The following is a 24161-nucleotide window of genomic DNA, read 5'->3' on the forward strand; positions in this document are numbered from 1 at the left end:
TTTAACAGCGACGAATTTAAAGTGAGATTATCGGGGTGAAACAAATGCGTGCCAATAGTTACGAAAAATATCAAAAGTATGACAGTCACCTACCAGAACTCGGTGGAATCCAGGTGAGCAAGGCAAGGATTTGTGTGCTACACCAAGAACTATCCCAAAGAGATAAGCTCTTGAACAAAAAATCCTCACAGCAGGAGAAACCTTCCTGCAAAATAATGTTTAAAGCAGTAAAATCAATTGCACAATTTGGATGTCTCTCAATATTTTCAGAAATATTAGCTATCCTCCAATCCACAGGAACGGATCCTGAATCTATAGAATATTGGAAAATGATCACCAATGCGTCTACGATTTCTAGAGCCACCTTCGAGTCCCATGGGATGCAGACCATCAGGCCCTGGGGATTTATCAGCCTTCAGTCCCATCAGTCTACCCAATTATATTTCTCGCTTAATGCAAATTTATTTCAGTTCCTCTGTCTCCCTAGATCCTCAGTCCTCAAGTACATCTGGGAGATTGGTTCTGTCTTCACTAAGGAAGCCACAAAGTACCTGTTCAACTCTTCTTCCATTTCCTTATTTCCCCATAATAATTTCACCCGTTTCTGTTTTCAAGGGACCCACATTTGTCTTTACTAATCTTTTTCTCTTAACATACCTAAAAGAGCTTTTACTGTCCTTCTTCATATTCTTGGCCAGCTTACCTTTGTACTTCATCTTTTCACCCCGTATTGCCCTTTTTGTTATCTTCTGTTGTCCTTTGAAAGTTTCCCAATCCTCTGGCTTCCCGCTACTCTTTGCTATGTTATACATCTCTTCTTTTAGTTTTATTCCATCCCTAACTTCCCTTGTCAGCCACAGTTGCCTCTTACTCCCCTTAGAATCTTTCTTCCTCTTTGGAATGAAATGATCCTGCATCTTCTGGATTATGCCCAGAAATTCCTGCCATTGCTGTTCCACCGTCATTCCTGCTAGGATCCTTTTCCAGTCGACCTTGGCCAGCTCCTCTCTCATGCCTCATGGTCCCCTTTGTTCAACTACCACACTGACACTTATGATTTAACCTTCTGCCACTCGAATTGCAGATTAAAACTTATCATATTATTGTCACTACCTCCAAGCGGTTCCTTTACCTTGAGTTCCCTTATTAAATCTGATTCATAAGACAACACTGCATGGTTCATTAGACAATACCGCATGGAAACAGGCTTTCGGTCCAATTTGCCCATGCCAATCAAAATGCCCCCATCTACAGTAGTCGCATCTGCCTACATTTTGCCCATATCCCTCTTAACCTTTCCTAACCATGTACCTGTCCAAATGTCTTAATTTTTTAATGGAGAGATGGAGAGGAGCAAGGTGGTTATGGTTGATGGGCAAACAACCTTCATTAGTCTTGGGCAGCTGCTGCATCGGAATGTCAAAGTATAGATATTCCTACATTTATGAACATTCTACTCACAGAATTTCATTATCACAATTGAATTTTCTGGGTAATGTCTTTAATTTGCGGGTTTTTTTTGTTGCTATAATGAGGATTGTCTGTTGTTTGGAATTAAGGTCATTTTTAAATCCCAAGGAAAGAGTCATCTTCATTGACTTAACTGGTAAAGGAGTGGGATAAATTCAGAAAGCCTTCGACAAGGTCCCGCATAGGAGATTAGTGGGCAAAATTAGGGCACATGGTATTGGGGGTAGGGTACTGACATGGATAGAAAATTGGTTGACAGACAGAAAGCAAAGAGTGGGGATAAATGGGTCCCTTTCGGAATGGCAGGCAGTGACCAGTGGGGTACCGCAAGGTTCGGTGCTGGGACCCCAGCTATTTACGATATACATTAATGACTTAGATGAAGGGATTAAAAGTACCATTAGCAAATTTGCAGATGATACTAAGCTGGGGGGTAGTGTGAATTGTGAGGAAGATGCAATAAGGCTGCAGGGTGACTTGGACAGGTTGTGTGAGTGGGCGGATACATGGCAGATGCAGTTTAATGTAGATAAGTGTGAGGTTATTCACTTTGGAAGTAAGAATAGAAAGGCAGATTATTATCTGAATGGTGTCAAGTTAGGAGGAGGGGGAGTTCAACGAGATCTGGGTGTCCTAGTGCATCAGTCAATGAAAGGAAGCATGCAGGTACAGCAGGCAGTGAAGAAAGCCAATGGAATGTTGGCCTTCGTAACAAGAGGAATTGAGTATAGGAGCAAAGAGGTCCTTCTACAGTTGTACCGGGCCCTGGTGAGACCGCACCTGGAGTACTGTGTGCAGTTTTGGTCTCCAAATTTGAGGAAGGATATTCTTGCTATGGAGGGCGTGCAGCGTAGGTTCACTAGGTTAATTCCCGGAATGGCGGGACTGTCGTATGTTGAAAGGCTGGAGCGATTGGGCTTGTATACACTGGAATTTAGAAGGATGAGGGGGGATCTTATTGAAACATATAAGATAATTAGGGGATTGGACACATTAGAGGCAGGAAACATGTTCCCAATGTTGGGGGAGTCCAGAACAAGGGGCCACAGTTTAAGAATAAGGGGTAGGCCATTTAGAACGGAGATGAGGAAGAACTTTTTCAGTCAGAGAGTGGTGAAGGTGTGGAATTCTCTGCCTCAGAAGGCAGTGGAGGCCAGTTCGTTGGATGCTTTCAAGAGAGAGCTGGATAGAGCTCTTAAGGATAGCGGAGTGAGGGGGTATGGGGAGAAGGCAGGAACGGGGTACTGATTGAGAGTGATCAGCCATGATCGCATTGAATGGCGGTGCTGGCTCGAAGGGCTGAATGGCCTACTCCTGCACCTATTGTCTATTGTCTATAAATTGGGGAAAGAGCACAAAAGATGGAGTTTGGGGAAGATATTTCTCCTAAATGTATCGTCTAAACTTTTAAACTCTGGAATGCAGGCAGAGTATTTACAATGAAACCAGTGGGGCATTGTTTTTATATATAAAATTACACTTAATAGAATCTTGCCCCATCATAAATAGAGATATACTTGAATATGAAATAACTATTAGTTACCCATAATAAGTTATTAGCTTTTGTATATTCAGATAAGTAACAAGTCAAACAATGATAGAAAAGTTCCAAATTATCTTTCTAACTTTGCGTTCAGTTTATAAAAACAGATTCTTATTTTTCTTAAAAAGCAGTTCCAATGTACTTACTAGTAGAAATTCCTGAGTTCTTATGATGATATTTAAAAACTCCTTGAATTCCTCTTCTTTTTGCAAGTTGTCCCCTTTGCAATCTGTAAACTCTAACCAAAAATAGGTAATTTAAAAATGTGCTTCAACATAGCACAAAAAATCTGATATGTTTATAAATAACATGAAATAAAAACTCCAAATATTCACCAGGAAATCAAAATTTTGTCAAATGCGCAGCTGACAAATTTAGCATGGAGTTGATAGGACTGGACACAGTAAAACTAATAAATATATATATATTTTAACAAATCTCAAAAGTATCAAAATATTTTGACATTTAAGTTAAAAGATGTATTTTGGTCTGAACTCCCAGAAATTCAGTACATTAGTCATGGAGATAAATACTGTACGCACTTCGCTCTCACACAAGAGTGCTTATTTTATTTTGTTGCACTGTTTTTTTAAAACATTCGGGTAAAAGAGCTCAAAACAAAACCTTGCAATACTGGTGGCCTTATGGTAATACATTACTTTTAGATCGAGCAATGCATTTTAATTTTTAGCTTAAAAACACAACAAATAATCCGCCATTGCCTCACCCTCCTGAAGAGTTTGAGCGAGCCAGAAATCGAGACGAAAAAACGCTGAATCATCTTTTACCCAATTAATATAATGAAGTAACAAGGGAGACCTCAGCACTGAACCCATCTGTGCAGGAAACTGAAAGGGAGAAAAAAAAAACAGCTAATGTAGATGCATCCTCAGAACATGTCAGCCTCAAACAGCGCCCGAACATCAACTGAGTTCAAAGACAAACTGCAGGCTACCCTATTCATTAAACGTTTCAAAAGTTAATCCTGAGGGGTTTGAAGGCAGAATCTGGCACAATATTTCAGTTAAATACGTTTGATTCTTGGCGTGTGGTGAAAATTTTGCTGAATTGAACAAAGATGGAAATAGAGTAGCATTAAACCAAGGAGAACAGAATAATAAGAATCTACACCTTACTCAGTAGAAGAGAATACAATATTTAGAATTGGTAAAAACTAAGTAAGAAAATGATACCAGGACGGCTGCCAGGCTTAAAGTAACCAAGATCTCAGATGGGATGTTTTAGGGGGAGCAAGCATAGAGCACATCGAAGGACTCGCCATAATCTTCACACAACCACATAAAACATAAACATCCACCAGTGGATTCCACATTCCTCACTGTGATGGAAGGCAATAAAGCTCAATCTACTTCCTCTTTGTTCTCCCGCGGTCGGGGCAGTCAAACCATCCGCAGTCGGGGCGATCAAAGCCTCCACAGCCGACAATTGAAGCCACCGTCAAGGTGATCGAAACTCCCGCGTCGGGGCAGTTGAAACTCTGCATGGAGCTGCATGGAGCTCCCGAATCGGCCTCTTCTTACCAGAGATGGTGGGCTTCACGATGTTAAAAGTCCACCGGCCCCCCGGTTGGAGCTTCGATCCCCAGCAAGGGGATCGAAAGCTCCACGATGTTAAAGTCTCGCAGACCCCCGCGGCTTGGAACGCCGGGTCGGTCTCCAGCAAAGGCCACCAACTCCACGATGTTAGGCCGCAGTGGGGACGGAGATACAATACAGAAAACAAATGGTATCTCTGTCGAGATAAGAGATTGAAAAAAGTATCCCCCAATCCCCCCCACACAATAAACAAACCAAGGAACTCTAAAACATACTTTTAACACATACTAAAAATAACAAAAAAGAAGAAAAGACAGTTTGTTGACGAGGCAGCCACTGCTGGTGGCGCCACCTGGTGAATTACATCTTTTAAACCTCCCTATGTTCGGGTAGGTGCCAGAACACTGGAAAATGGCAAGAAAAGCACCTTTGCTCAAAAATGGTCCAGGGACATGTCAAGCAGCTACACACCAGCCAATTCATCCTTTAGTACGAGAAAACATTGAAAGAAAGGGGGGAAAAATAATCAGGGAAATTGTTAATTGGCACTCGATCTGATAAAAAGAGCAGGCAAGATTTGTTTAACACAAATCACGCTCACTAAGGCGATTACATTTTTTGATGCGGTGATGAGAAGAAACGCAAAATAATATACCGATGGATTTTCAGAAGTTCAATAAGTCTGTGAAAAATTTGTTTACAAAATGGAGGCCATGCAATTCAAGGATGACCAACAACAATGTCAGGAAATTAGCTATATAGCATAAAGCAGAGAATGGCAGCATTAGGTTGCATTTCAGACTGTAAGATCATGTCAATTCCCAGGATTTGCTGCTTTTTTGTACTATACGAAATTACTCATTTGGGTGCTCAGGGTAACATATCCAAATTTCTGGACAAGACAAAATACGGAAGGATAGTAAATGGCAAGCAAGATGATAATAGATGCCATTGAGACACAGGTACACAGAATGGACAAATAAATGGCAGATGAAATTTAATTCAGCAAAGTGATGAATTTTCCCAGAAAGAATAAAAATAAATAATCTATATACTAAAACTCTCGTTTGTTCTCTTGTTTGTGACTGGACCTCAGCCAAAACGGCACATGATAACGAGACAATTTTAGTCCCACCTTACTCACCATTGTCACTTTAGTGATAATGCAAGTAGTTTTATTGAAATCGGTCTTATATTTTTAGTTATTCACATTTTAAAGTTTAAAAGGAGGGGAGGGGGAGGGGAGGAGAGAAGGGGGGATTGGGGGAGAAGGGAGAGGGGAGGGGAGGTTGAAGAGAGAGGGGAGGGGGGAGGGGGGGGTGCTGCACCAATGCAGGAGAGGTTTGGGCCCAACGGGTCCACTTGGTCTAGTAGACCCTAAAAGGATGAGTTCCATAGAACATATTAAAAAAGACATAACATGTGCAAACATCTCTGAAAATAGTAGTGAAAGAAACAGCAGAGAGAATGGTTAATAAAGCACATGAGACCCAGCAAGAGAATTGAATAGACACTTGAAAACAGAATAGTATGCAGAGCAATGGGGAAAAGAACAGGAATTGGGACTGATGGCATTGCTCTATTTAGAGCCAACAGAGAATCAATGGGTTGAACAGACTTCACTTCTGCCATAAAGATTACAGGAGGAAATAGGATTGTTCACACTAGTTGTGCACTAAACAGCAGATTGAGAATTAAATAGTAATAATTTTACTCTGTTAATGTGACCCACTCTTCACAGGATCACTTTCTATTTACGGGTTAGTATACAAAAATAAGGTCATAAGTCATAAGATAGAAGTAGAATTAGGCCACTCGGCCCATCAAGTCTACTCCGCCATTCAATTATGGCTGATCTCTCTCCCTCCTAACCCCGTTCTCCTGCCAACCTCTGACACCTGTGCTAATCAAGAATCTATCTATTTCTGCCTTAAAAATATCCACTGACCTGGCCTCCACAGCCTTCTGCGGCAAAGAATTCCACAGATTCACCACCTTCTAACTAAAGAAATTTCTCCGCATCTCCTTCCTAAAAGAACGCCCTTTAATTCAGAGGCTGACCTCTAGCCATAGACTCTCCCACTAGTGGAAACATCCTCTCCACATCCACTCTATCCAAGCCTTTCACTATTCTGTATGTTTCAATGAGACCCCCCCCCTCATTCTTCTAAACTCCAGCGAGTACAGGCCCAGTACCGACAAATGCTCATCATAGGTTAACCTACTTATTCCCGTGATCATTCTCCAGAGCCAGCACATCCTTACTTAGATATGGTGTCCAAAACAGCTCACAATATTCCAAATGCGGCCTTACCTGTGCCTAATAGAGCCTCAGCATTACATCCCTGTTTTTGTATACAAGCCCTCTTGAAATAAATGCCAGCATAGAGTTTGCTTTCTTTACCACTGATTAGACTTGCAGATCAACTTTTTGTGAATCCTGCACCAGCACTCCCAAGACTCTTTGCATCTCTGATTTCTGGATTCTCTCCCCATTTAGAAAATAGTTTTATTCCTACCACCAAATAGTTTACGCCTTTATTCCTACCACCAGCATGACCCCAAACATTGCTACAATATATTCCATCTGCTACTTCTCTGCCCACTCTCCCAACCTGTCCAAGTCCTTCTGCACAGTCGCTGCTTTCTCGACACTACCTGCCCTTCCATCTATTTTCGTATCATCTGCAAACTTGGCCACAAAGCCTTCAATTCCCCCCCATCCAAATCATTAATATACAGCGTGAAGAGTAGCTGCCCCAGCACCGAACCCAGTGGAGCTCCAGAAAAATAATCCAAGCTCCATATTTCATGTACTTTGCCTCACCTCAATACAGTTGAAGTTCTGCAGTAGTTGAGAGAATGTGGTTAATTGCTCCAGAGGAAATGTTTTGCTGTGAATTGGAGAATGAGGCAACTCAGTCATATGTGCAGCACTGCTGATAAATGGGATAATTTCTTGATGCATTTTTCTCTTCTGCAAAAGTGGAGTTTAAGACTAAAGTCAATTCATGAACACTTCATCAGTGAATGGAATCAAATTAACTTTCAATTTCATTACTTCATAAGCCTTTTGTTAGAATCATTCTTCTGGTCATTTCCACAAGACCAGTTTATTTGTCAATGAAATAAATTCAGAATTTAAATGCATTCAGTAATTAATGAAATTTACCTACCCTTTTCCGCATCGGAGGTTCTATGAAATTTACCAAACTTTGAGTTTTGGCCAACTGCCTGTATCCGTTATTTTGAATTCTTTCAATAATTTTCTTCCAGGGTGAGGTCGATGCATGGAAATTCTGCATAGAAACAGGGACTTCATGAAATAATTTTGTAGTGCCACAATACAAAGGTCAAATATACCATTAAAAAAAGGAATATTTCAAATCCCCCACGCCTGTTCATATGATGTAATTAAACAAAAAGGTTAAGACTTTCACTATTTAGCACCGACATTTACAAGCCAAAATGGGTGGGGTAATGTTCTATGCAACACTGCATAAACAAAAGCGCGTTTCTTATTCTTGCACATATGGTTATAAGAATAAGAGTATAAAACTTCAAATACAATAAATCACATGAGTTATGCAAAACGTTTGGCCTCCAATTGTACATAGTATAACGAATATTGCTCTATTATATTTCACTTCATTACCTGGGACCCTTATAAAATGGCAGTTTGAATAATGGTAATTTGCCTTTACAGAATTCACAAATCACAACCCAAAAAATCTGGAATCTGGAATAAAAATTCTCAGCAATTTATGTGAAAAAATATTTTGCCATGACAGCGTTTTGGAAAATCACAATACCAACTTTTTTTAAGTTAAGGATCACAATGTGTGGTTGCCTAACCTTGAAAAAGTTAAAGTCTTTATAATCCAATGTCTTGCACTTATTCACCTTCAAATTAAACATTTATAAATAGTCCATAATAGGAACCTTCTTTCATACATCCATCCCTGCCTCACTGGAGCCAGAAAACTCTAAGCACCGCACAACTTACAAAATGTGTGTGACAAATTTATATTTATGACAGTTAGTTCAATTCAAACAAATTGGGGTATTGCAGGTACCAATCTTGAATTATACACACTCAATGTGAAATACAGTATTTAAATGCTCCTTTCAAAATTCTTACCCGCTACTATAAATACATGCGGTGGGGGACATATTTCTACTACATAAGTTTCATGTACAGGTCAATTTAAACAATGCCTCCGCAAAAACAGAATGTGCATGTGTGATGTAAAAAAAACAAAAAACGGAGGTCATATGCAGCAGATAAAGATGCAAAAAGCTGGAGTAACTCAGCGGGTGAGGCAGCATCTCTGGAGAAAAGAAATAGATGCCATTTCCGGTCGAGACCCTTCTTCAGACTACCATACAGTCTAAGGTAGACACAAAATGCTGGAGTAACTCAACGGATCAGGCAGCATCTCGGGAGAGAAGGAATGGGTGATGTTTCGGGTCGAGACCATCAGACTGATGTCAGGGGATCTTTGTCCTGCCCCTGACATCAGTCTGAAGAAGGGTCTCGACCCGAAACATCACCCATTCCTTCTCTCCCGAGATGCTGCCTGATCCGTTGAGTTACTCCAGCATTTTGTGTCTAGCTTCGATTTAAACCAGCATCTGCAGTTATTTTTCCTACCATACAGTCTATACAGACTGATATACAGCAGGTTAGGCAATCTGTATAGAAAGAGAAACTGAATCTATGCAACACTATCTGTAAATAAGCAATAAATCTAATTTGCTGATTCTATATTTGGTAAGAAACAGCATTAATGTTTTTAAATAATAATATTTCTGGGCAAATAATCAATAAGTAACACATCGTCTACATTTGTTTTGCAGATGCAAACTTTGTTTTTACTGTGTTAATGTAAGCCTCATAGGTTTTTGAAATACCAATTCAAGTAAATTGTTCTCTTATTGTATCTGGATCATAGACAAGCAAACAATACAAATACAAAATATTGCTATTTAAAGACTTCACACATCCCATATTTCTAATCCAGAAGTCCAATCGGCTGTCCATATACAAATCTGAATCAATGAAAAAAAAAATTTAAATACCCCCCTCACAGAACTGTAAACTATAATAATAGCCAAATCAACCAAAAAAAACAAATCTACTTCGAATTTCGCAACGGACAAAAAGCACTAACAGCCCACACAGAATGGCACCAAAGATTTATGTTATACAAAAGGACTTACTTTGGGTTTTCCAGATAGTGTCAAAGAAACATATTCAGGTGCGTGGTTCTTGTACAACAAGAGAAGGGCCATTAAGTGGGTCTGCATTCCCTGAAAAAATTAGCACATTTGCATGCATAGAGCAACTTATTCACAATACCAAACATTCACAGACTCACAATGGATTATAGATAATTTCAATTATCTTCTTTTATTCTGATACACATCAAATAATTTGACCACTTCAACCTATTCTTCAATTTGTTTAATACTGACTGCAACTTTACTCACCTTTCTTCCATATCTTTTGATACTCATGCTCAGCTGATTTATCGTGTTCTGGGAGGAGTCCCATGATCCTTTGCAGACCTCCCAACATTTGATTTTACAAATTCATAATTTTGATGTCCAAAATTCAGAATTTTACATCAAAATCCATATGGCGCGTAATGCAACTTTTCATCAAAAACAAAAGTATGCACGCCAAATGCGCATATGCGTTGCGCTACATTCAGGTATGAAAAACGACTATTATTTCCAACCGTCTGTCACTCTTGGACTACATGTACAATGTCAGGTATACTATCATGAGTATATTCTGCTATTTTATAGAAAGGTTATTGAACAGAGATACCTTTTGCAATACAAAGAAAAAATTGTCTTGTTTTGTTTTTTTCTATTTTGCTTTTTCCTTACACATCCCAATTCTCTTGGTATTGAATAGAAGAACAATGGTCATAAAATGTATGACTAAGTTATGAAGAAAGAGTTGATATATGCGACTCGACTAAGCATACGGAAGTACTTGTTGAAGTAAATTCGCACATTAATTCATAATCAGCCCAAAAAGGTGGTAACTGGCTTTTTTGCTGTGTTTTATATTTTAAGCCCGCCTTAATTAATTAATATAGTTATATAATCTTGCACTTAAATTTAATATTTACTCATTACAGTTCCACCACTGATTTTCTGGCACTCTTGGTTCCAGAGCTTTGCTGGTTTATCCAGCTGGCCAAGGAAGTTGGCTATGGGGATAGATGTGCTGGCTCCAGCTGGGCTGAAGTTCCAGAACCCTGGCCGCAGGTTGCAAATTCAACCCACCGATCCGCCATGGAAGTCCCGATGAGGTCGAGATTGGTTGCCTTGCCCAGCCGAGGTGCCACATTTTCGGGGAGACTTCCAGGGCATTTCTCGCGGAACCCCTAACGACCTCTAGCAGCCGAATTGACAAATTGCAATTACTGACTGTTTTGTGGAAAAATGTGAGGTGAAATCGGAATGGCGGAAATGAAATAAGAAAGCGGAAATTTTCTTCCAAATTCGGAAGGTTTGGGAGGGGTGCCTTTGCATAACAATGCTTCCCAATTTAGTTCTTACATATCCTGACTAATTATAGTTGAATTATATTCAACCTCTTCTTCTGGATTCTGCAATCGAGAAAAATAAATCCAGGCCAGATAGTACTTTCCTAAGATTCAAAGTCTAAAAACCAGCATCGTACTTCAGATTTAGTTTAATCAGGGCTCAACATACTCTAATTTCCATGAGATAAAAGCCAACATTCTACTCGTCATTGTGGTTACTCTTTGTGATTTGAACAGTTAAATACATTACTCATATTCAGCTCTAAGGTTTGGAGCATTGTTAAGAAATATAAATGCCAAGAAAACATATCGGGATAATTTCAGGAATCACAAATACAAAATATAGATATGCAGATTAATTGTCCCGAGTGTGTAGGATAGAACTAGCAGTTGAATTGATTCTATCCTTTAACGTGCAAGTTCACTTATGGAAATACTAGTCTTTGCAACTATTAGTATCGTTGTGATTTTGGTTGCAGAGAAACAGAATGTTTGTAGGTCGCTAGAGCTCCGAGCTACAGCTATCACATCCTGTCACAGTTAAAGTTGAGTTCAATTTTTTTTTTGTTTACGGGGTTTCCAGAGCATTAACAAACTTACCAAGAAGTTAGCTGAGGTTACGGGCTGCATTATATCTGCTGTTGAATGCCACGACAATAACATTAAATGAAGTATTAAACCACTTGATCTGGACAAATTAAAATGTAATAACTTACCATTTTGGATTGTAATTCTATTAGCTTCTTAACTCTGAATCGTTTAACTGAGAAATAGAGGAAAACACAAAGCTTTAGAAAAATAAATGGACTTCAGAAAAATCTATTCCTTTTGCTTCATATCATACAAAAAGTACTTTGGATTTTTTGTGCTACAGGTTTTTTTTACACCTGTTTTGTATGACATTTTGTCATGGTCAAATGGCATGCTACAATTTGCAACAAGCAGACATGAAGGTTGAATTTATCAGAAAGAAAATAGTTCCAAAACGGCTTGTGCTTTCTCAGGCAGCATAACAATCAATCACGATTGAATGCAATGTCACATGACTACCATATTCGATAATGGCTATCTCATGGTATTACCTTAAATATGGGCAGTGACTAAACTACCACTAGATATGCAAGAATCTTACCTTGGCTTGGATAAGACAAAACAAAACTGAATTTCTCATTCTCTCATGATCCATCTTTACTTGAATTTACAAATGATGACAACTCAAACTCCAGTTTCCTCTCATTGCAAGCTATTGCATGTAGTTAGCCATCCAGGCGGTCAGTCATTCAGTGATCCATTTATATTTGTACAACATTGCCAAGCACGTCATCAGACCAGATCGCACCTCCTGACTGCAATTTCTGTCCTGAGTATTAATGTGTTGTTGTTGTTGTCGCGTGACTAAGCAGTTCACCCTTTCCTAGCTAGTCCATTAAGAGCATAGTGTACTTTAAAATCCTTGCCTCGCTGGCCGTCATGAACGTCTTGCCCATGCCACATTTGCTTCTCCTTTGTTGTCCTGCTAAAGTCCATAATGTTCCCAATGCCCAACTTTTTTAGCTTAAGCTGAAAACACTGTCTTGCGAAGTCTTGGTCTTGAGGACACAAAAGATCAGTTCAGAATATATACCGATCAGCCAAAACATTATGATCACTGACAGGCGAAATGAATAACCTTGATTATCTTGCTACAATGTCACCTGTCAAGGGGTGGGATATATTAGGCAGCAAGTGAACAGTCAGTTCTTGAAGTTGATTTTTTGGGTGCAGGAGAAATGGGCAGGAGTAAAGACCTGAACGATTTTGACAAGGGCCAAATTGTTATGGCCAGACGACTGGGTCAGAGCTTCGCTGAAACGCAAGGCTTGTGGGATGCTCCCAGTCAGCAGTGGTGAGTACCTGCCGACAGTGGTCTGAGGAGGGACAAACAACAAACAGGGTGTTGGGCGCACAAGGCTCATCGATGCGCGAGGGCAACGACGGCTATCCCGTCTGGTCCGAACCGACAGATGGTCTAATGTGGCACAAGTCACAGAAAGTTTTAACGGTTGTCACCGGAAGAATCTGTCACAATACACAGTGCATCACATCCTGCTGCATATTGGGCTGCACACGGAGGACCAACAGCATATTGGGCAGATGGTCATAATGTTTTGGCTCATCAGGTTGTAGCTGATCAGTGTATCATCCAGCTTGTATTTCTGTCCCACATTTTTCTCACTACACCTAAATAGATGACAGAGCTCCAATTAAAGGTGCACTTATTAAAACATGCATATCTTTATGCATACAACTATTTTTGCTTTTTCCTTTCCAGTTCCCCACCTCTGTAACTGCATCACTTCATATTTCATATTTCAGATACAGCGCGGAAACAGGCCTTTTCGGCCCACCAAGTCCGCACCGCCCAGCGATCCTCGCACACTAACATTATCCTACACACACTAGGGACAATTTTTACATTTACCCAGTCAATTAACCTACATACCTGTACGTCTTTGGAGTGTGGGAGGAAACCGAAGATCTCGGAGAAAACCCACGCAGGTCACGGGGAGAACGTACAAACTCCTTACAGTACAGCACCCGTAGTCAGGATCGAACCTGAGTCTCCGGCGCTGCATTCGCTGTAAAGCAGCAACTCTACCGCTGCGCTGCCGCATTCTTATATCATTTGTTATAATTCAATGAACTGATCAATTTAATGCACCGATCCATTGTCTTTACAGAAATATTATTCTCTTTGATGATTTTCCTTTCAATGCAACAGGAAATATTGCAAACCCTTTATCATGGTTGGGGTAATGGGTTTCAAGAAGTTTGATTTCCGATTTTCCCTAATGAGAAGCCACGTCACATGTGCACATGTTAAGAAACGCGACTTAAAGACAAATGTCATGCTTATTTACTTTTTCTTCACACAAATTCTGTCAGAGTGAGTTTAATGCCATATCTAAATGTTATTGGATAGAGTCAAAGTCATATAGCAGAGACATAGGCCCAACTTGCCCATGTTGACCATGATGCCCTAACTACACTAGTCCCAACTGCCACTTTTGGCACATATCGCTTTCCTATCCATGTATGGACTAGAGGTTTGTAAATTCTGTAAGGGCAAATTTCTATAACCCAGATGGCTGTACCATGGGGGGGTGGGGGGGGGGGGGAGGGGGCTTGGATTCTGGGGTTTTAAGTAATCATTACAAATTTGGTTAAGGCAAGGTTGTTACTTTAGAACTTATCAGCATTTCCCTCAATTCAAAGCCCGTTTTCTTAAATGAGATCATTACAAACCCCTTAGTTATTTTATTTTTGTTGGGATTTTAAGTATGCATTTTCAGCATTTTTTAATGCAAGGCTCCATAAATCTCTTTATAGTAAAATCATCTGAGCCATTAATTCATTAGTTCAGTTAAACATGCTCTTGCTGCAAGTTTGGCAACAGCATCAAACTAATCACATTCTGCAACAATGAAAGGAGATTTGTTTTCAGGTAAGAACAACATTATTTCTGCGCCAGAAATCCTTCCTCATGACAAATGGAAAATTGTGGCATCTGCTGTTTGGGACATTTTTAAACATATGGACACAATAAATTCCAAATGCAATTTGATTTTCAAGATACCAAGTGCCAGGGAATTTATAATACACAACCACAGCATTACAAAGTACAGATTTTGTCCTTGCGCACAAGATTAAAAAGTAGTTTTCATCTGTGCCAAATCAGTAGAATTGTGGTCAATACTTACCATTTTCCTTTCTCGTCAGCAGATACAACAGATGACATACATAGGGGCACTGGGAAGGATAAAATCTCATAAAACACAATTCTTATAAAAATCAAAGATTAAAAAGATTTAAAACATTCTGTATTGATTTTAAACATAAAACAATTTGAAAAAATTAGTTCTGATATTTTACTAACATATTGGTGAACACTAAAGATAATTTGGTCATTCCCAACCAGTGTTGTACATCACAAGCAAACTCCATTTCTTCTGAAAATACTTAATAATTAATACATTTTTCAGTTAATAAAAATAATTAGAAATGGCTCTTTATTTAATTAGATACCCTGCATTTAAACGGTTGAGAAGAAATTTAACTGAGGTATTAAAAATATCAAAGAGAATTAAGTGGTTAGGTAGAAAGAAACTCGATTCAGAGAATAGGCCATTCTCATTTTGGAGAAGGACCATTTTGGAATGAAATTTGGAAGCATTTTTTCCACACAAAAGATTTCACAGAATGATAAGTAATGAACCAATGGAAATGAACCAATGAACCAGCGAGAAATATAATCTTTTATGATATTTATGACTAGGGATATTTACTTTTTTTAAAGATACGTTAAATTGAGGCACAAAGCAGTAAAGCTCTCCGCGACTTGATGAGATGAATAACCTTGACATGTTTCTACACTGCAGTTCTTCCTATTCTTTTTCTTCATTTCTTATCATTCACTAATAATAATTGTACGATAGCACATAATTTACCCAATGGGAAAATGTAAATAATTTCTTACCAGTTTGTCATTTTGAAGGTAGAAGAAAATTATGCCATACAATGAATGTAGATGTTTCTTTGAGCTCAACAGATCAAACACAGCTAACAACCATTTGATAAAAAGCAGCTGCAAAGCAGAAAAATCAATTTGTGATCAACAAATCACAAATTTGTATGTCAATTCCATGCAGTCTGTCTACAAGTTTAGATTCAAACAACTGTCCCCCTTAGGTGCTAATATTACACCAACTACATTGTGAAACTTCGTTGCTCTACGGTACTTTATTTGCATTGTACATATTGCACAGACATTGAAAAATCATTTGGCAAAACTAGGACTATTTTCAGTATCCACTCTGGTTACCTTTGACAAAATGCACTCAAAATAGAAAATATATGATTGATATGAAACCTTCTCTATATTAGGTTCACTTCTCAATCATCAGAACTATTTTTAAACTTAAGGAAAAGTTTACGAACGATGATCACTGCAAATACACAAGTGACTAATGATTTGAAAATACAGTTGCTATATAAATGCAACCTAAATAAAATTGCTCAAAGAAATGTATAAAATCCACATAACCACAAAGTAATCAGCCACTGCAGTTCAGGTACTGCTTAAATCTAGGCAAGTGTCCTAAATCAGGCATCCCTCCCTTGATCAGCAGTCATTCTGACTTACCTGAATATTCGTGCTAGGTTTCCTTGTACACATCCAGGAGATGGCTTTTGTCACTGCATTTTCGGGAACTACCGAGGCAGGAATAAGGCATTTCAACAGGCGCGTATTAAGCCTGTCAACTGTAAATGAAAGCATTCATATCATCAGGACTGTAATATCAAAATGAAAATATTTGGCTGCAAGAAAAAGTTGAGAACACGCAAAAATATTTAAACTTTGCCATGTAAAAGCCTAATTTTGAACTGTTGTTTGTGCACGTACACTGCAGGTGGCATCATCCTTAACTTTGTCAGTTAACAAAACAAGCCTAATTGGAGGTTTCCATGGGAGCATTAAATTAATATTTTGAGGGTAAAAACAAATGTGCATGATCTTCTCTTTCATTCTTTTTATTTCCCATTAACATTTTAGTTTTAACAAAGTTTACATCATAAAGATAATTTACCTAGTCTGGCACTCATAGCCACATCCAGAAGTGCCTCAATCATATCTGGTAGCAAGCCCTTCTCAAATGCAACGCCTTCAATTGTGTGCAGGTGAAGATTTCCCTTTGATGGATTTCGCTCCTTTACTAAACCAAAATAAAAAGTACAATTAATATGTTTAATTATGCACTGACACACCGACAAGTTCGACCTTTCCCTCTTTCTTATCCAAACTAATGCAAGAACTTCCACTTTGAATATTAAATCAGTTTTACCCTCTCCACAAATTATGCCTGATCTTTTGAGTACTCTTAGAATTCTCTTTCATGACAAATTTCCAGCAACTGTTGTGTTCAAAGTCTCAATTTTTTTTTGAGTCTCAATCTGTTTTTTCAGGAGCTCAGTCTCTCCTGCTCGTATGCATTTCCAGCTATTTATAATGCCACAGATCAACATTTAACTGGCATTCAACATCTTTCTTATATGGCATTGCAGCATGCAGCTTCAGCACGATCTTAGTCACCACCTTAAAGGCATTACACCTCAACTCTTGCCATCTATCATATGTTTCCAAATTCTAAGAGTCATACAGCAGAGAAACAGGACCTTCAGTCCACCACATTTAGCCCATAGCTCTCTGCCTTGATGATTCAAGATGCTTCAAAAATGTTACGAGATTACCTGCCTCCCCAAAATCTTCATGCAATACATTCCAAATTCCAACCACGGTGTGAAAAAGATTCCCCAAGATCGCTTTTATACCTACTACCATCTTATACCCTTGCCCTCATTATAGTCAGTCCACGAGACAAACATTCTTATTATCTGCCTATCTATCCCCTTTATACTTTTATATGCCTATTTCAGGTCACACCTCAGCTTCCTCCATTGCAGGGAAAACAAACCTAGCCAAGCCTCTCTCTTTATAATTGAGATTTAATTTAGTTTTGAGATACAGTGTGGAAACAAGTCCTTCGGCCCACTGAGTCTATGCCGACCATCAATCACTTATTCACATTATATCTACGTTATCCCACTTCTGCGTCCACAAACTAGGGGCAATTTACAGAAGCCAATTAACCTAGAAACCCACATCTTTAGGATGTGGGGAAAAAAACAAAGCACCCAGAGGCAACCCATGGTCATGAGAAAACACGCAAACTCCACAGACAGCACCCGAGGTCAAGATTGAACCCGCATCCTTGGCGCTGTGAGGCGACAGTTCTACCAGCTGCATCACTGCAAGGCCAACTAAATGTGTTGTAATCCATGCAACATGACGTGCCAGGTTCCAGTAGCCGCACTCTTCTTCAGCGTGATGAATCTGCCTCAGTGGAGGCCAATTCTCTGAATACATTCAAGAGAGAGCTAGATAGAGCTCTTAAGGATAGCGGAGTCAGGGGGTATGGGGAGAAAGCAGGAACGGGGTACTGATTGAGAATGATCAGCCATGATCACATTGAATGGCGGTGCTGGCTCGAAGGGCCGAATGGCCTACTCCTGCACCTATTGTCTATTGTCTTCTGCACTATCTCTAGCCAAGAGTTCACATAATAGTCCATGTGGTCAAACCAATGTTTTATAGAGCTCCAACATAATATCCCTGCTCTTATATTCTACGCAATAGCTGACGATAGTAAAAATCCCATATTCCCATTTCAGCATCTGATCTGCCTTCCAATTTAAATATATATATTTGGTTTCCCATTTTTCAGGTTCCGATGAAAAGTCATTGACCAGAAATACTGTTATTCTTTCCACAGATGCTACCTGATCTGCTGAGTATCTCCAGTATAGTCTTTTATTAAGACACCATGATATTAGAATATCAGTTGGGTCCACTGTCAGATGCACAAATATGATGAGGTACAAGTATAATGAAAATCGTACTGTAGCATCACTGGCACATGGACAACCACAAATTACACAAAATTCTACAAGACAGTAAAAAAAAGAAAACATATGTCAGGCTGTTATTCATCAACTACAGCTCAACATTCAACATCCTAATCCCCTCTAAACATCAAAGGAGGAAACTGGGTCTCTGCTCGTCCCAATGCAACTGCACCTCGACTTTCTCATCGGCAGACCAGAATCAGTACGAATTGGCAACACGTCCTCCTTGCACAGGGGCACCTCAAGGCTGTGTGCAGTCTCCTGATCTACTCTCTCTATTCATATAACTGTGCAGCCAGACATAGCTCTAACACCATTTTTAAATTTGCAGATGATACCACCATTGTTGGACGGTTAATGGGGTAATGATGAAACAGAGTACAGGAGGAGATTTATAATCTGATTGCTATTCTTGCACCAATCTTGTTTTCAATGATAGCAAGGGAAAGTAGCTGATTTATATGGCGGAGAGCATAGAACTGATCATATCATGACCTGCTTCTTGAACTCTGGTGAACCATCATCCAAAAAGGAACAGCGACCTTCGAAGCCAACAGATGCGCAGAATAAGAAGAAAAGAGAAATAACCAGAAAGAGAGGCAGCAACAACCAAAGTCTGATCTGACATCTGGAATTACCTGACCTGAATGCCAAAGAACTTTCAAAGCCAGGATTGGACTCATAAGCCATCTGAGAGTTCATAAAAACAACAGAATGGAGACCATCATCCTCGACCTCGAGGGATAGGCACGACGACTGACTGATCATATCTTCTGACCTGCTTCTTGAACTCTGTAAGTTGAATGCCCAAGAATGAAGGGGGCTGCAAAAAATGGACATTACCCATTGTGTGCATTAACCTCCCCAGCATCAAAGAGGTCAAAATGAAGCGTTACTTCATGAATGCAGCTGCATGACCCAGGCCACTCTTTCATCAAGTCACTACCATCGGGAGGTGTCTGAGGAGCCTGATAACCTTTACCTTCTGGTTCAAGAACAGTTTCTTCCCATCAACCATCAGGCTCTTGAATCACACTGCACAAACCTAACCACAACCCTATCTCAACACCAAACTACTAGGGTATTTATATATGATTGAACTAATTACTTAGGTCAGTTTACTTGATATAACTGTATATTATTGTTTTTATATCTGTACATCTGTTTTTATTGTTATTAATGTGCTTTTGAAGCTGCAGCAAGAATTTCATTGTTCCTTTCATAGAGTGATACAGTGTGGAAACAGGCCCTTCAGCCCAACTTGCCCACACCAGCTCACATGTCCCAGCTAGACTAGTCCCACTTGCCTGCGCTTGGTCTATATCCGTCCAAGCCTGTCCTATCCATGTATCCGTCTAAATGTTTCTTAAACGTTGTGATAGTCCCAACCTCAACTGCATCCTCTGGCAGCTTATTCCATACACCCACCACACTTTGTGTGAAACGGTTACCCCTCAGATTCCTATTAAATCTTTTCACCTTCACCCTTTGTCCTCTGGTCCTTGATTCACCTACTCTGGGCAAGAGACTGTGCATCCACCTGATCGATTCCTCTCATGATCTTATACACCTTTGTGAGATCACCCCTCTTCCTCCTGTACTCTAGGGAATAGAGTCCCGGCCTGGTCAACCTCTCCTGATAGCTCAGACCCTATACTCAAAACTCTGACTGATGAAGGCCAATGTACCAAACGCCTTTTTGTCCACCTTATCTACCTGTAACTAGACCTTCAAGGAACCATGCACCTGCACTCTTAGATCCCTCTGCTGTACAACACTCCCTAGAGCCCTACCATTCACTGTATAGGTCCTGACCCTGTTCGACTTCCCAAAATGCAACATCTCACATTTCTCTGCATTAAATTCCATCAACCATCCTCAGCCCACCTGGTCAATCAATCAACATTCTTCTGCAATTTTCCACAACCATCTTCACTGCCTGCAAAATAACCCACTTTTGTATCATCAGGAAACTTGCTAATCTTGCCATGTATGTTCTCATCCAAATCATTGATGTAGATGACAAACAGTAACGGCCCCAGCACCCAACCCTGGGGCACACCCCCAGTCTCAGGCCTCCAGTCCAAGAAGCAACCTTCCACCATCACTCTCTGCTTCCTTCCATGAAGCCAATTCAGCTATCTCCCCTTGGATCCCATGCGATCTAACCTTCCAGAGCAGCCTACCATACCTACCTTGTTGAATGCCTTACTGAAATCCATGTATACAACATCTACAGCTCTGCCCTCATCTACCTTTTTGGTCATGTCTTCAAATAACTCAATCAGGTTGTACCTAGTCTTCTTGTATGAATCTGAATTGCTGGACTAGGATGCTCGTCTTCTAGTCTTCCGAATATTGGAGACCTCCTGCTTGATGACCAGGATGTTTTTAGTTAAAACACACTCGTCGACATATTTCATCATGAAGTCAGTAACAACCTTGGCTAATTCCTTGTGGTCTCCATACATGCCATGCTTTCCTCCTGTAATGGCAAATTTTCAACTTTCCCAGTGTCCTCTTTTCCAGTTGCCATTAGTACACAGGTACAGTAGGAGTGACTTTACGCAGATCCAATAAAACAGATCTTCCAGTCGTTATTTCCAGTTTAGTAGGTTGTTTATTGAGGTAGTTATACAAACAAAGAGATAAACGTACCAGCCTTTCTTAATTCTGCGAGCAAGTTGTAGCTGGTTGCTCTGTCCCTGGACTGGTGAGAACTGTATGTGCTCCCTCTCCCTGTGCCTCCCTTATCTGTCACCAATGCTGTATAGTTCGTTATTATGTTTTCTATCAAACTTGCTTTACACTGCAGCTGTGATGTCCAATTAAGATAACCTAGTCACAAAATCAAAGAGTGTTTAGTCTAACAGCTCACAATAGTCAACCTGTAGCTATCTATTGAAATCAGCAGTTACAAAACACAAACAATGATCTTCCAAACCACACAACGTGGATCCTGAAATATTGAGCTTTGTGAAATGTTCTCTTGGAATATTTGCTAATTGACAAGCTCAGTTAACGGGCCACGCTGTAAGGTATATCCAAGCAAAATAATATGATATGCCAACAATAAACATAAATGGCTCCTACACCTCCCTTGTAACCTCGCTACTTTCTCTACAATTTGCAATTTACTGTTGAACCTTTCCCACATTATCCATTCTTTTCCATAGAACTGATTCTGTTTTAGTTCTCCTCAAAGATTTCACTCACTCAATAGAATCAACCCAGTGCCTCCCAGCAGACATCTCAGTTGCCACTCTACAAATCTGCGACTTATGCTGAGCATTTCCCGGAGGCTATCCTCATTAAGTATCCTGCAGAAACAAGCAACTGCGGATGTTGGATTCAGATATGACAGAGTGCTGTAGTAGTTCAGCGGGTCACGCAAATTCTGCCTAACCCGCTGAGCAACTCCACCACTCTGTCTTCCCATTAATATCTCGGTGCTCCTGGAGGTCAAGTTTGAGAACCTATTTACAGATATCGCCTGACTTCACCCAGCGTCCTGTGGTATCCTCAACAACTCTGCCTGCTCTTCCTTTCATTCAACTATCTTTTTGGCGTTTCGATCATTGAACCGATGACTGTAAAAATTGTCCCTAGTGGGTGTAGGATAGTGTTGATGTGCGGGGATCGCTGGGCGGCACGGACTTGGTGGGCCGAAAAGGCCTGCTTCCGGCTGTATATATATGATATGATATGATATGATATGATATGATACAAGGCTACTGGTAGAGACCAGCCCGCAAAGTGAGGCGCGCCCGCCCTGCTCAATCCAGCATTTTGAGCACTTAAAGTGGAATGGGATGCGGTCGTCTGTCACACTTACCGGTACTGAAGTACACGACGGCTTCCTGCAGCGACTCCAGGCCGCCATCAGCGGCCGCAGCCGCGGCCTCTCTGAAGCGAATACTCGGCCCCCGGCTCCGCTCCATTCTGATGCATTCAAAACATCGCGCGCGTCCCGCCGACCGTTAGCGCCTGCGCAGTACAGCGGGCAGGCGGGGCTCGCGCTCCATGTCCGCGGCCAGCGGCGTCGGCGCATGCGCAGTGAGAGCGGAGCCCCATAGTTGTCATCTTGTTAACAGCGAAAATTACACAAAATATGTGCAGTTCGGGCTTATCGCTCCAAAGACCAGGTTTCCATCCTCACCACGATGCTGTTTGGTGCTGGAGTTTCCACGTTCTCCTTGTTACTGCGTGGACTTGCGTCGTGTACGTTACACGTCACAGTGATTTAACCCACACACAGGATAGCTTAATGACAAATGGACTTGAATTTCTGGGGGTAAAAAAAGCGGAGTGACTCAGCGGGTCAGGCAGGATCTCTGGAGAAAAGGAATAGGTGACGTTTCGGGTCGAGGCAGAAAACCAGCAAGGACTAAATGGCAACTACTTGCAACTATCGCAGTAAGTAGGATACATATGCTGGAACCGTGAAAGGCAGAGATGCTAGAAATCTGATATAAAAAGAGAATACTAACATTACCCAGAGATCAAATAGCATCGGCAGAGATAGGAAAAACTGAGTGAGTGCTACAGGTGGTTGACGTTGCATCAGAACTGGTCAATAAAAGGCTAGTTATCTAAAATTGTTATATTCAATAACCAATTCCGAAGATGTGACGTATTATACGGAAGATGAGGTTATGTTCTTTGGACTACATTGGGCAGGGTCGAGATCAAATACAGAGCTCAGCAGAAAGAAGAATTAAAGTGACAGATAATTTACGGTTACCTTGTGAACTCACGAGTTGTAAGACAAGGCAAGTTTATTTTATTTCGCACATTTCAGCAACAAGGCAATTCAAAGTGATTTACATAAAACATTGAAGACCAATTAAAAGCAATTAAAAACAGTCATTAAAGAGAATAGAAAATAAAAACAAGCTAAAATAGAATAAGACAGGTATAGAATACAAGAAAAAAGTTACAGTGCAGTGTAAGAAATGAATAATTATTTGATTTAATAAAAGGCAGCGTCAAACAGAAAAGTCTTCAGCCTCAATTTAAAAGAACTGAGAGTTGCAGCGAACCTGCAGTTTTCTGCAGTAATCAAACTTACCCACATACTTAAAATGCTCCACCCCAAGCAACATGGTGTTGAATCTCCTCTGCACCCTCTCCGATCACGTCATTTCTACTGTGTGGTGCCAAAACTGCATTAAATACTCCAACTGTGGCCGAACTAATGCTTTGTAAAGTTTAGCATAATCTCCCTCCTCATATTTTATGATTCACCTTAAGAAAGCAAATATTCTGTGTCCTTTCTTTGCCTAATGCTGCTAATTTAAGGGATCCTTTGATATGTACACCATCTTGCTGCTCCTTAGTATGTCGGAAAGTCACCAAATCTGTATTTGGGTTCTTTAATATAAAGATGAATGTATTAAATGTTGTGAACACCAAATGCATAAGATTGACTAGAACTGCAAGTGAATTATTGCTTCTGCTGCAAGGTGGGAAAGAATAAGTTAAAATTTCATTTTGATGAACTTTGCTGAATCGAATTAGGGA

The 24161-nt window shown here is 40.2% G+C and overlaps 1 protein-coding gene across 1 annotated transcript in view; it reads right to left on the minus strand.

The window, feature by feature from the left end:
- The window catches only part of cenpi (centromere protein I), a 41474-nt gene extending 18671 nt beyond the window's left edge, over window positions 1-22803 (minus strand). Inside the window, exons 1-12 of the mRNA XM_078411998.1 lie at window positions 22474-22803; window positions 16763-16888; window positions 16318-16436; window positions 15652-15759; window positions 14876-14924; window positions 11852-11898; window positions 9793-9882; window positions 7746-7868; window positions 7397-7546; window positions 3741-3861; window positions 3160-3251; window positions 94-205 (exon numbers count right to left, since the gene is read on the minus strand). Of these exons, the coding sequence (XP_078268124.1) occupies window positions 94-205; window positions 3160-3251; window positions 3741-3861; window positions 7397-7546; window positions 7746-7868; window positions 9793-9882; window positions 11852-11898; window positions 14876-14924; window positions 15652-15759; window positions 16318-16436; window positions 16763-16888; window positions 22474-22579 (1243 nt within the window). The 5' untranslated portion in view covers window positions 22580-22803. The remainder of the gene's footprint in view (window positions 1-93; window positions 206-3159; window positions 3252-3740; window positions 3862-7396; window positions 7547-7745; window positions 7869-9792; window positions 9883-11851; window positions 11899-14875; window positions 14925-15651; window positions 15760-16317; window positions 16437-16762; window positions 16889-22473) is intronic.
- Between the last annotated feature and the right edge of the window lie 1358 nt (window positions 22804-24161).

The sequence above is a fragment of the Rhinoraja longicauda genome, chromosome 15 (genome assembly GCF_053455715.1).
Source record: "Rhinoraja longicauda isolate Sanriku21f chromosome 15, sRhiLon1.1, whole genome shotgun sequence".
NCBI classification, from domain to species: Eukaryota; Metazoa; Chordata; class Chondrichthyes; order Rajiformes; family Arhynchobatidae; genus Rhinoraja; species Rhinoraja longicauda.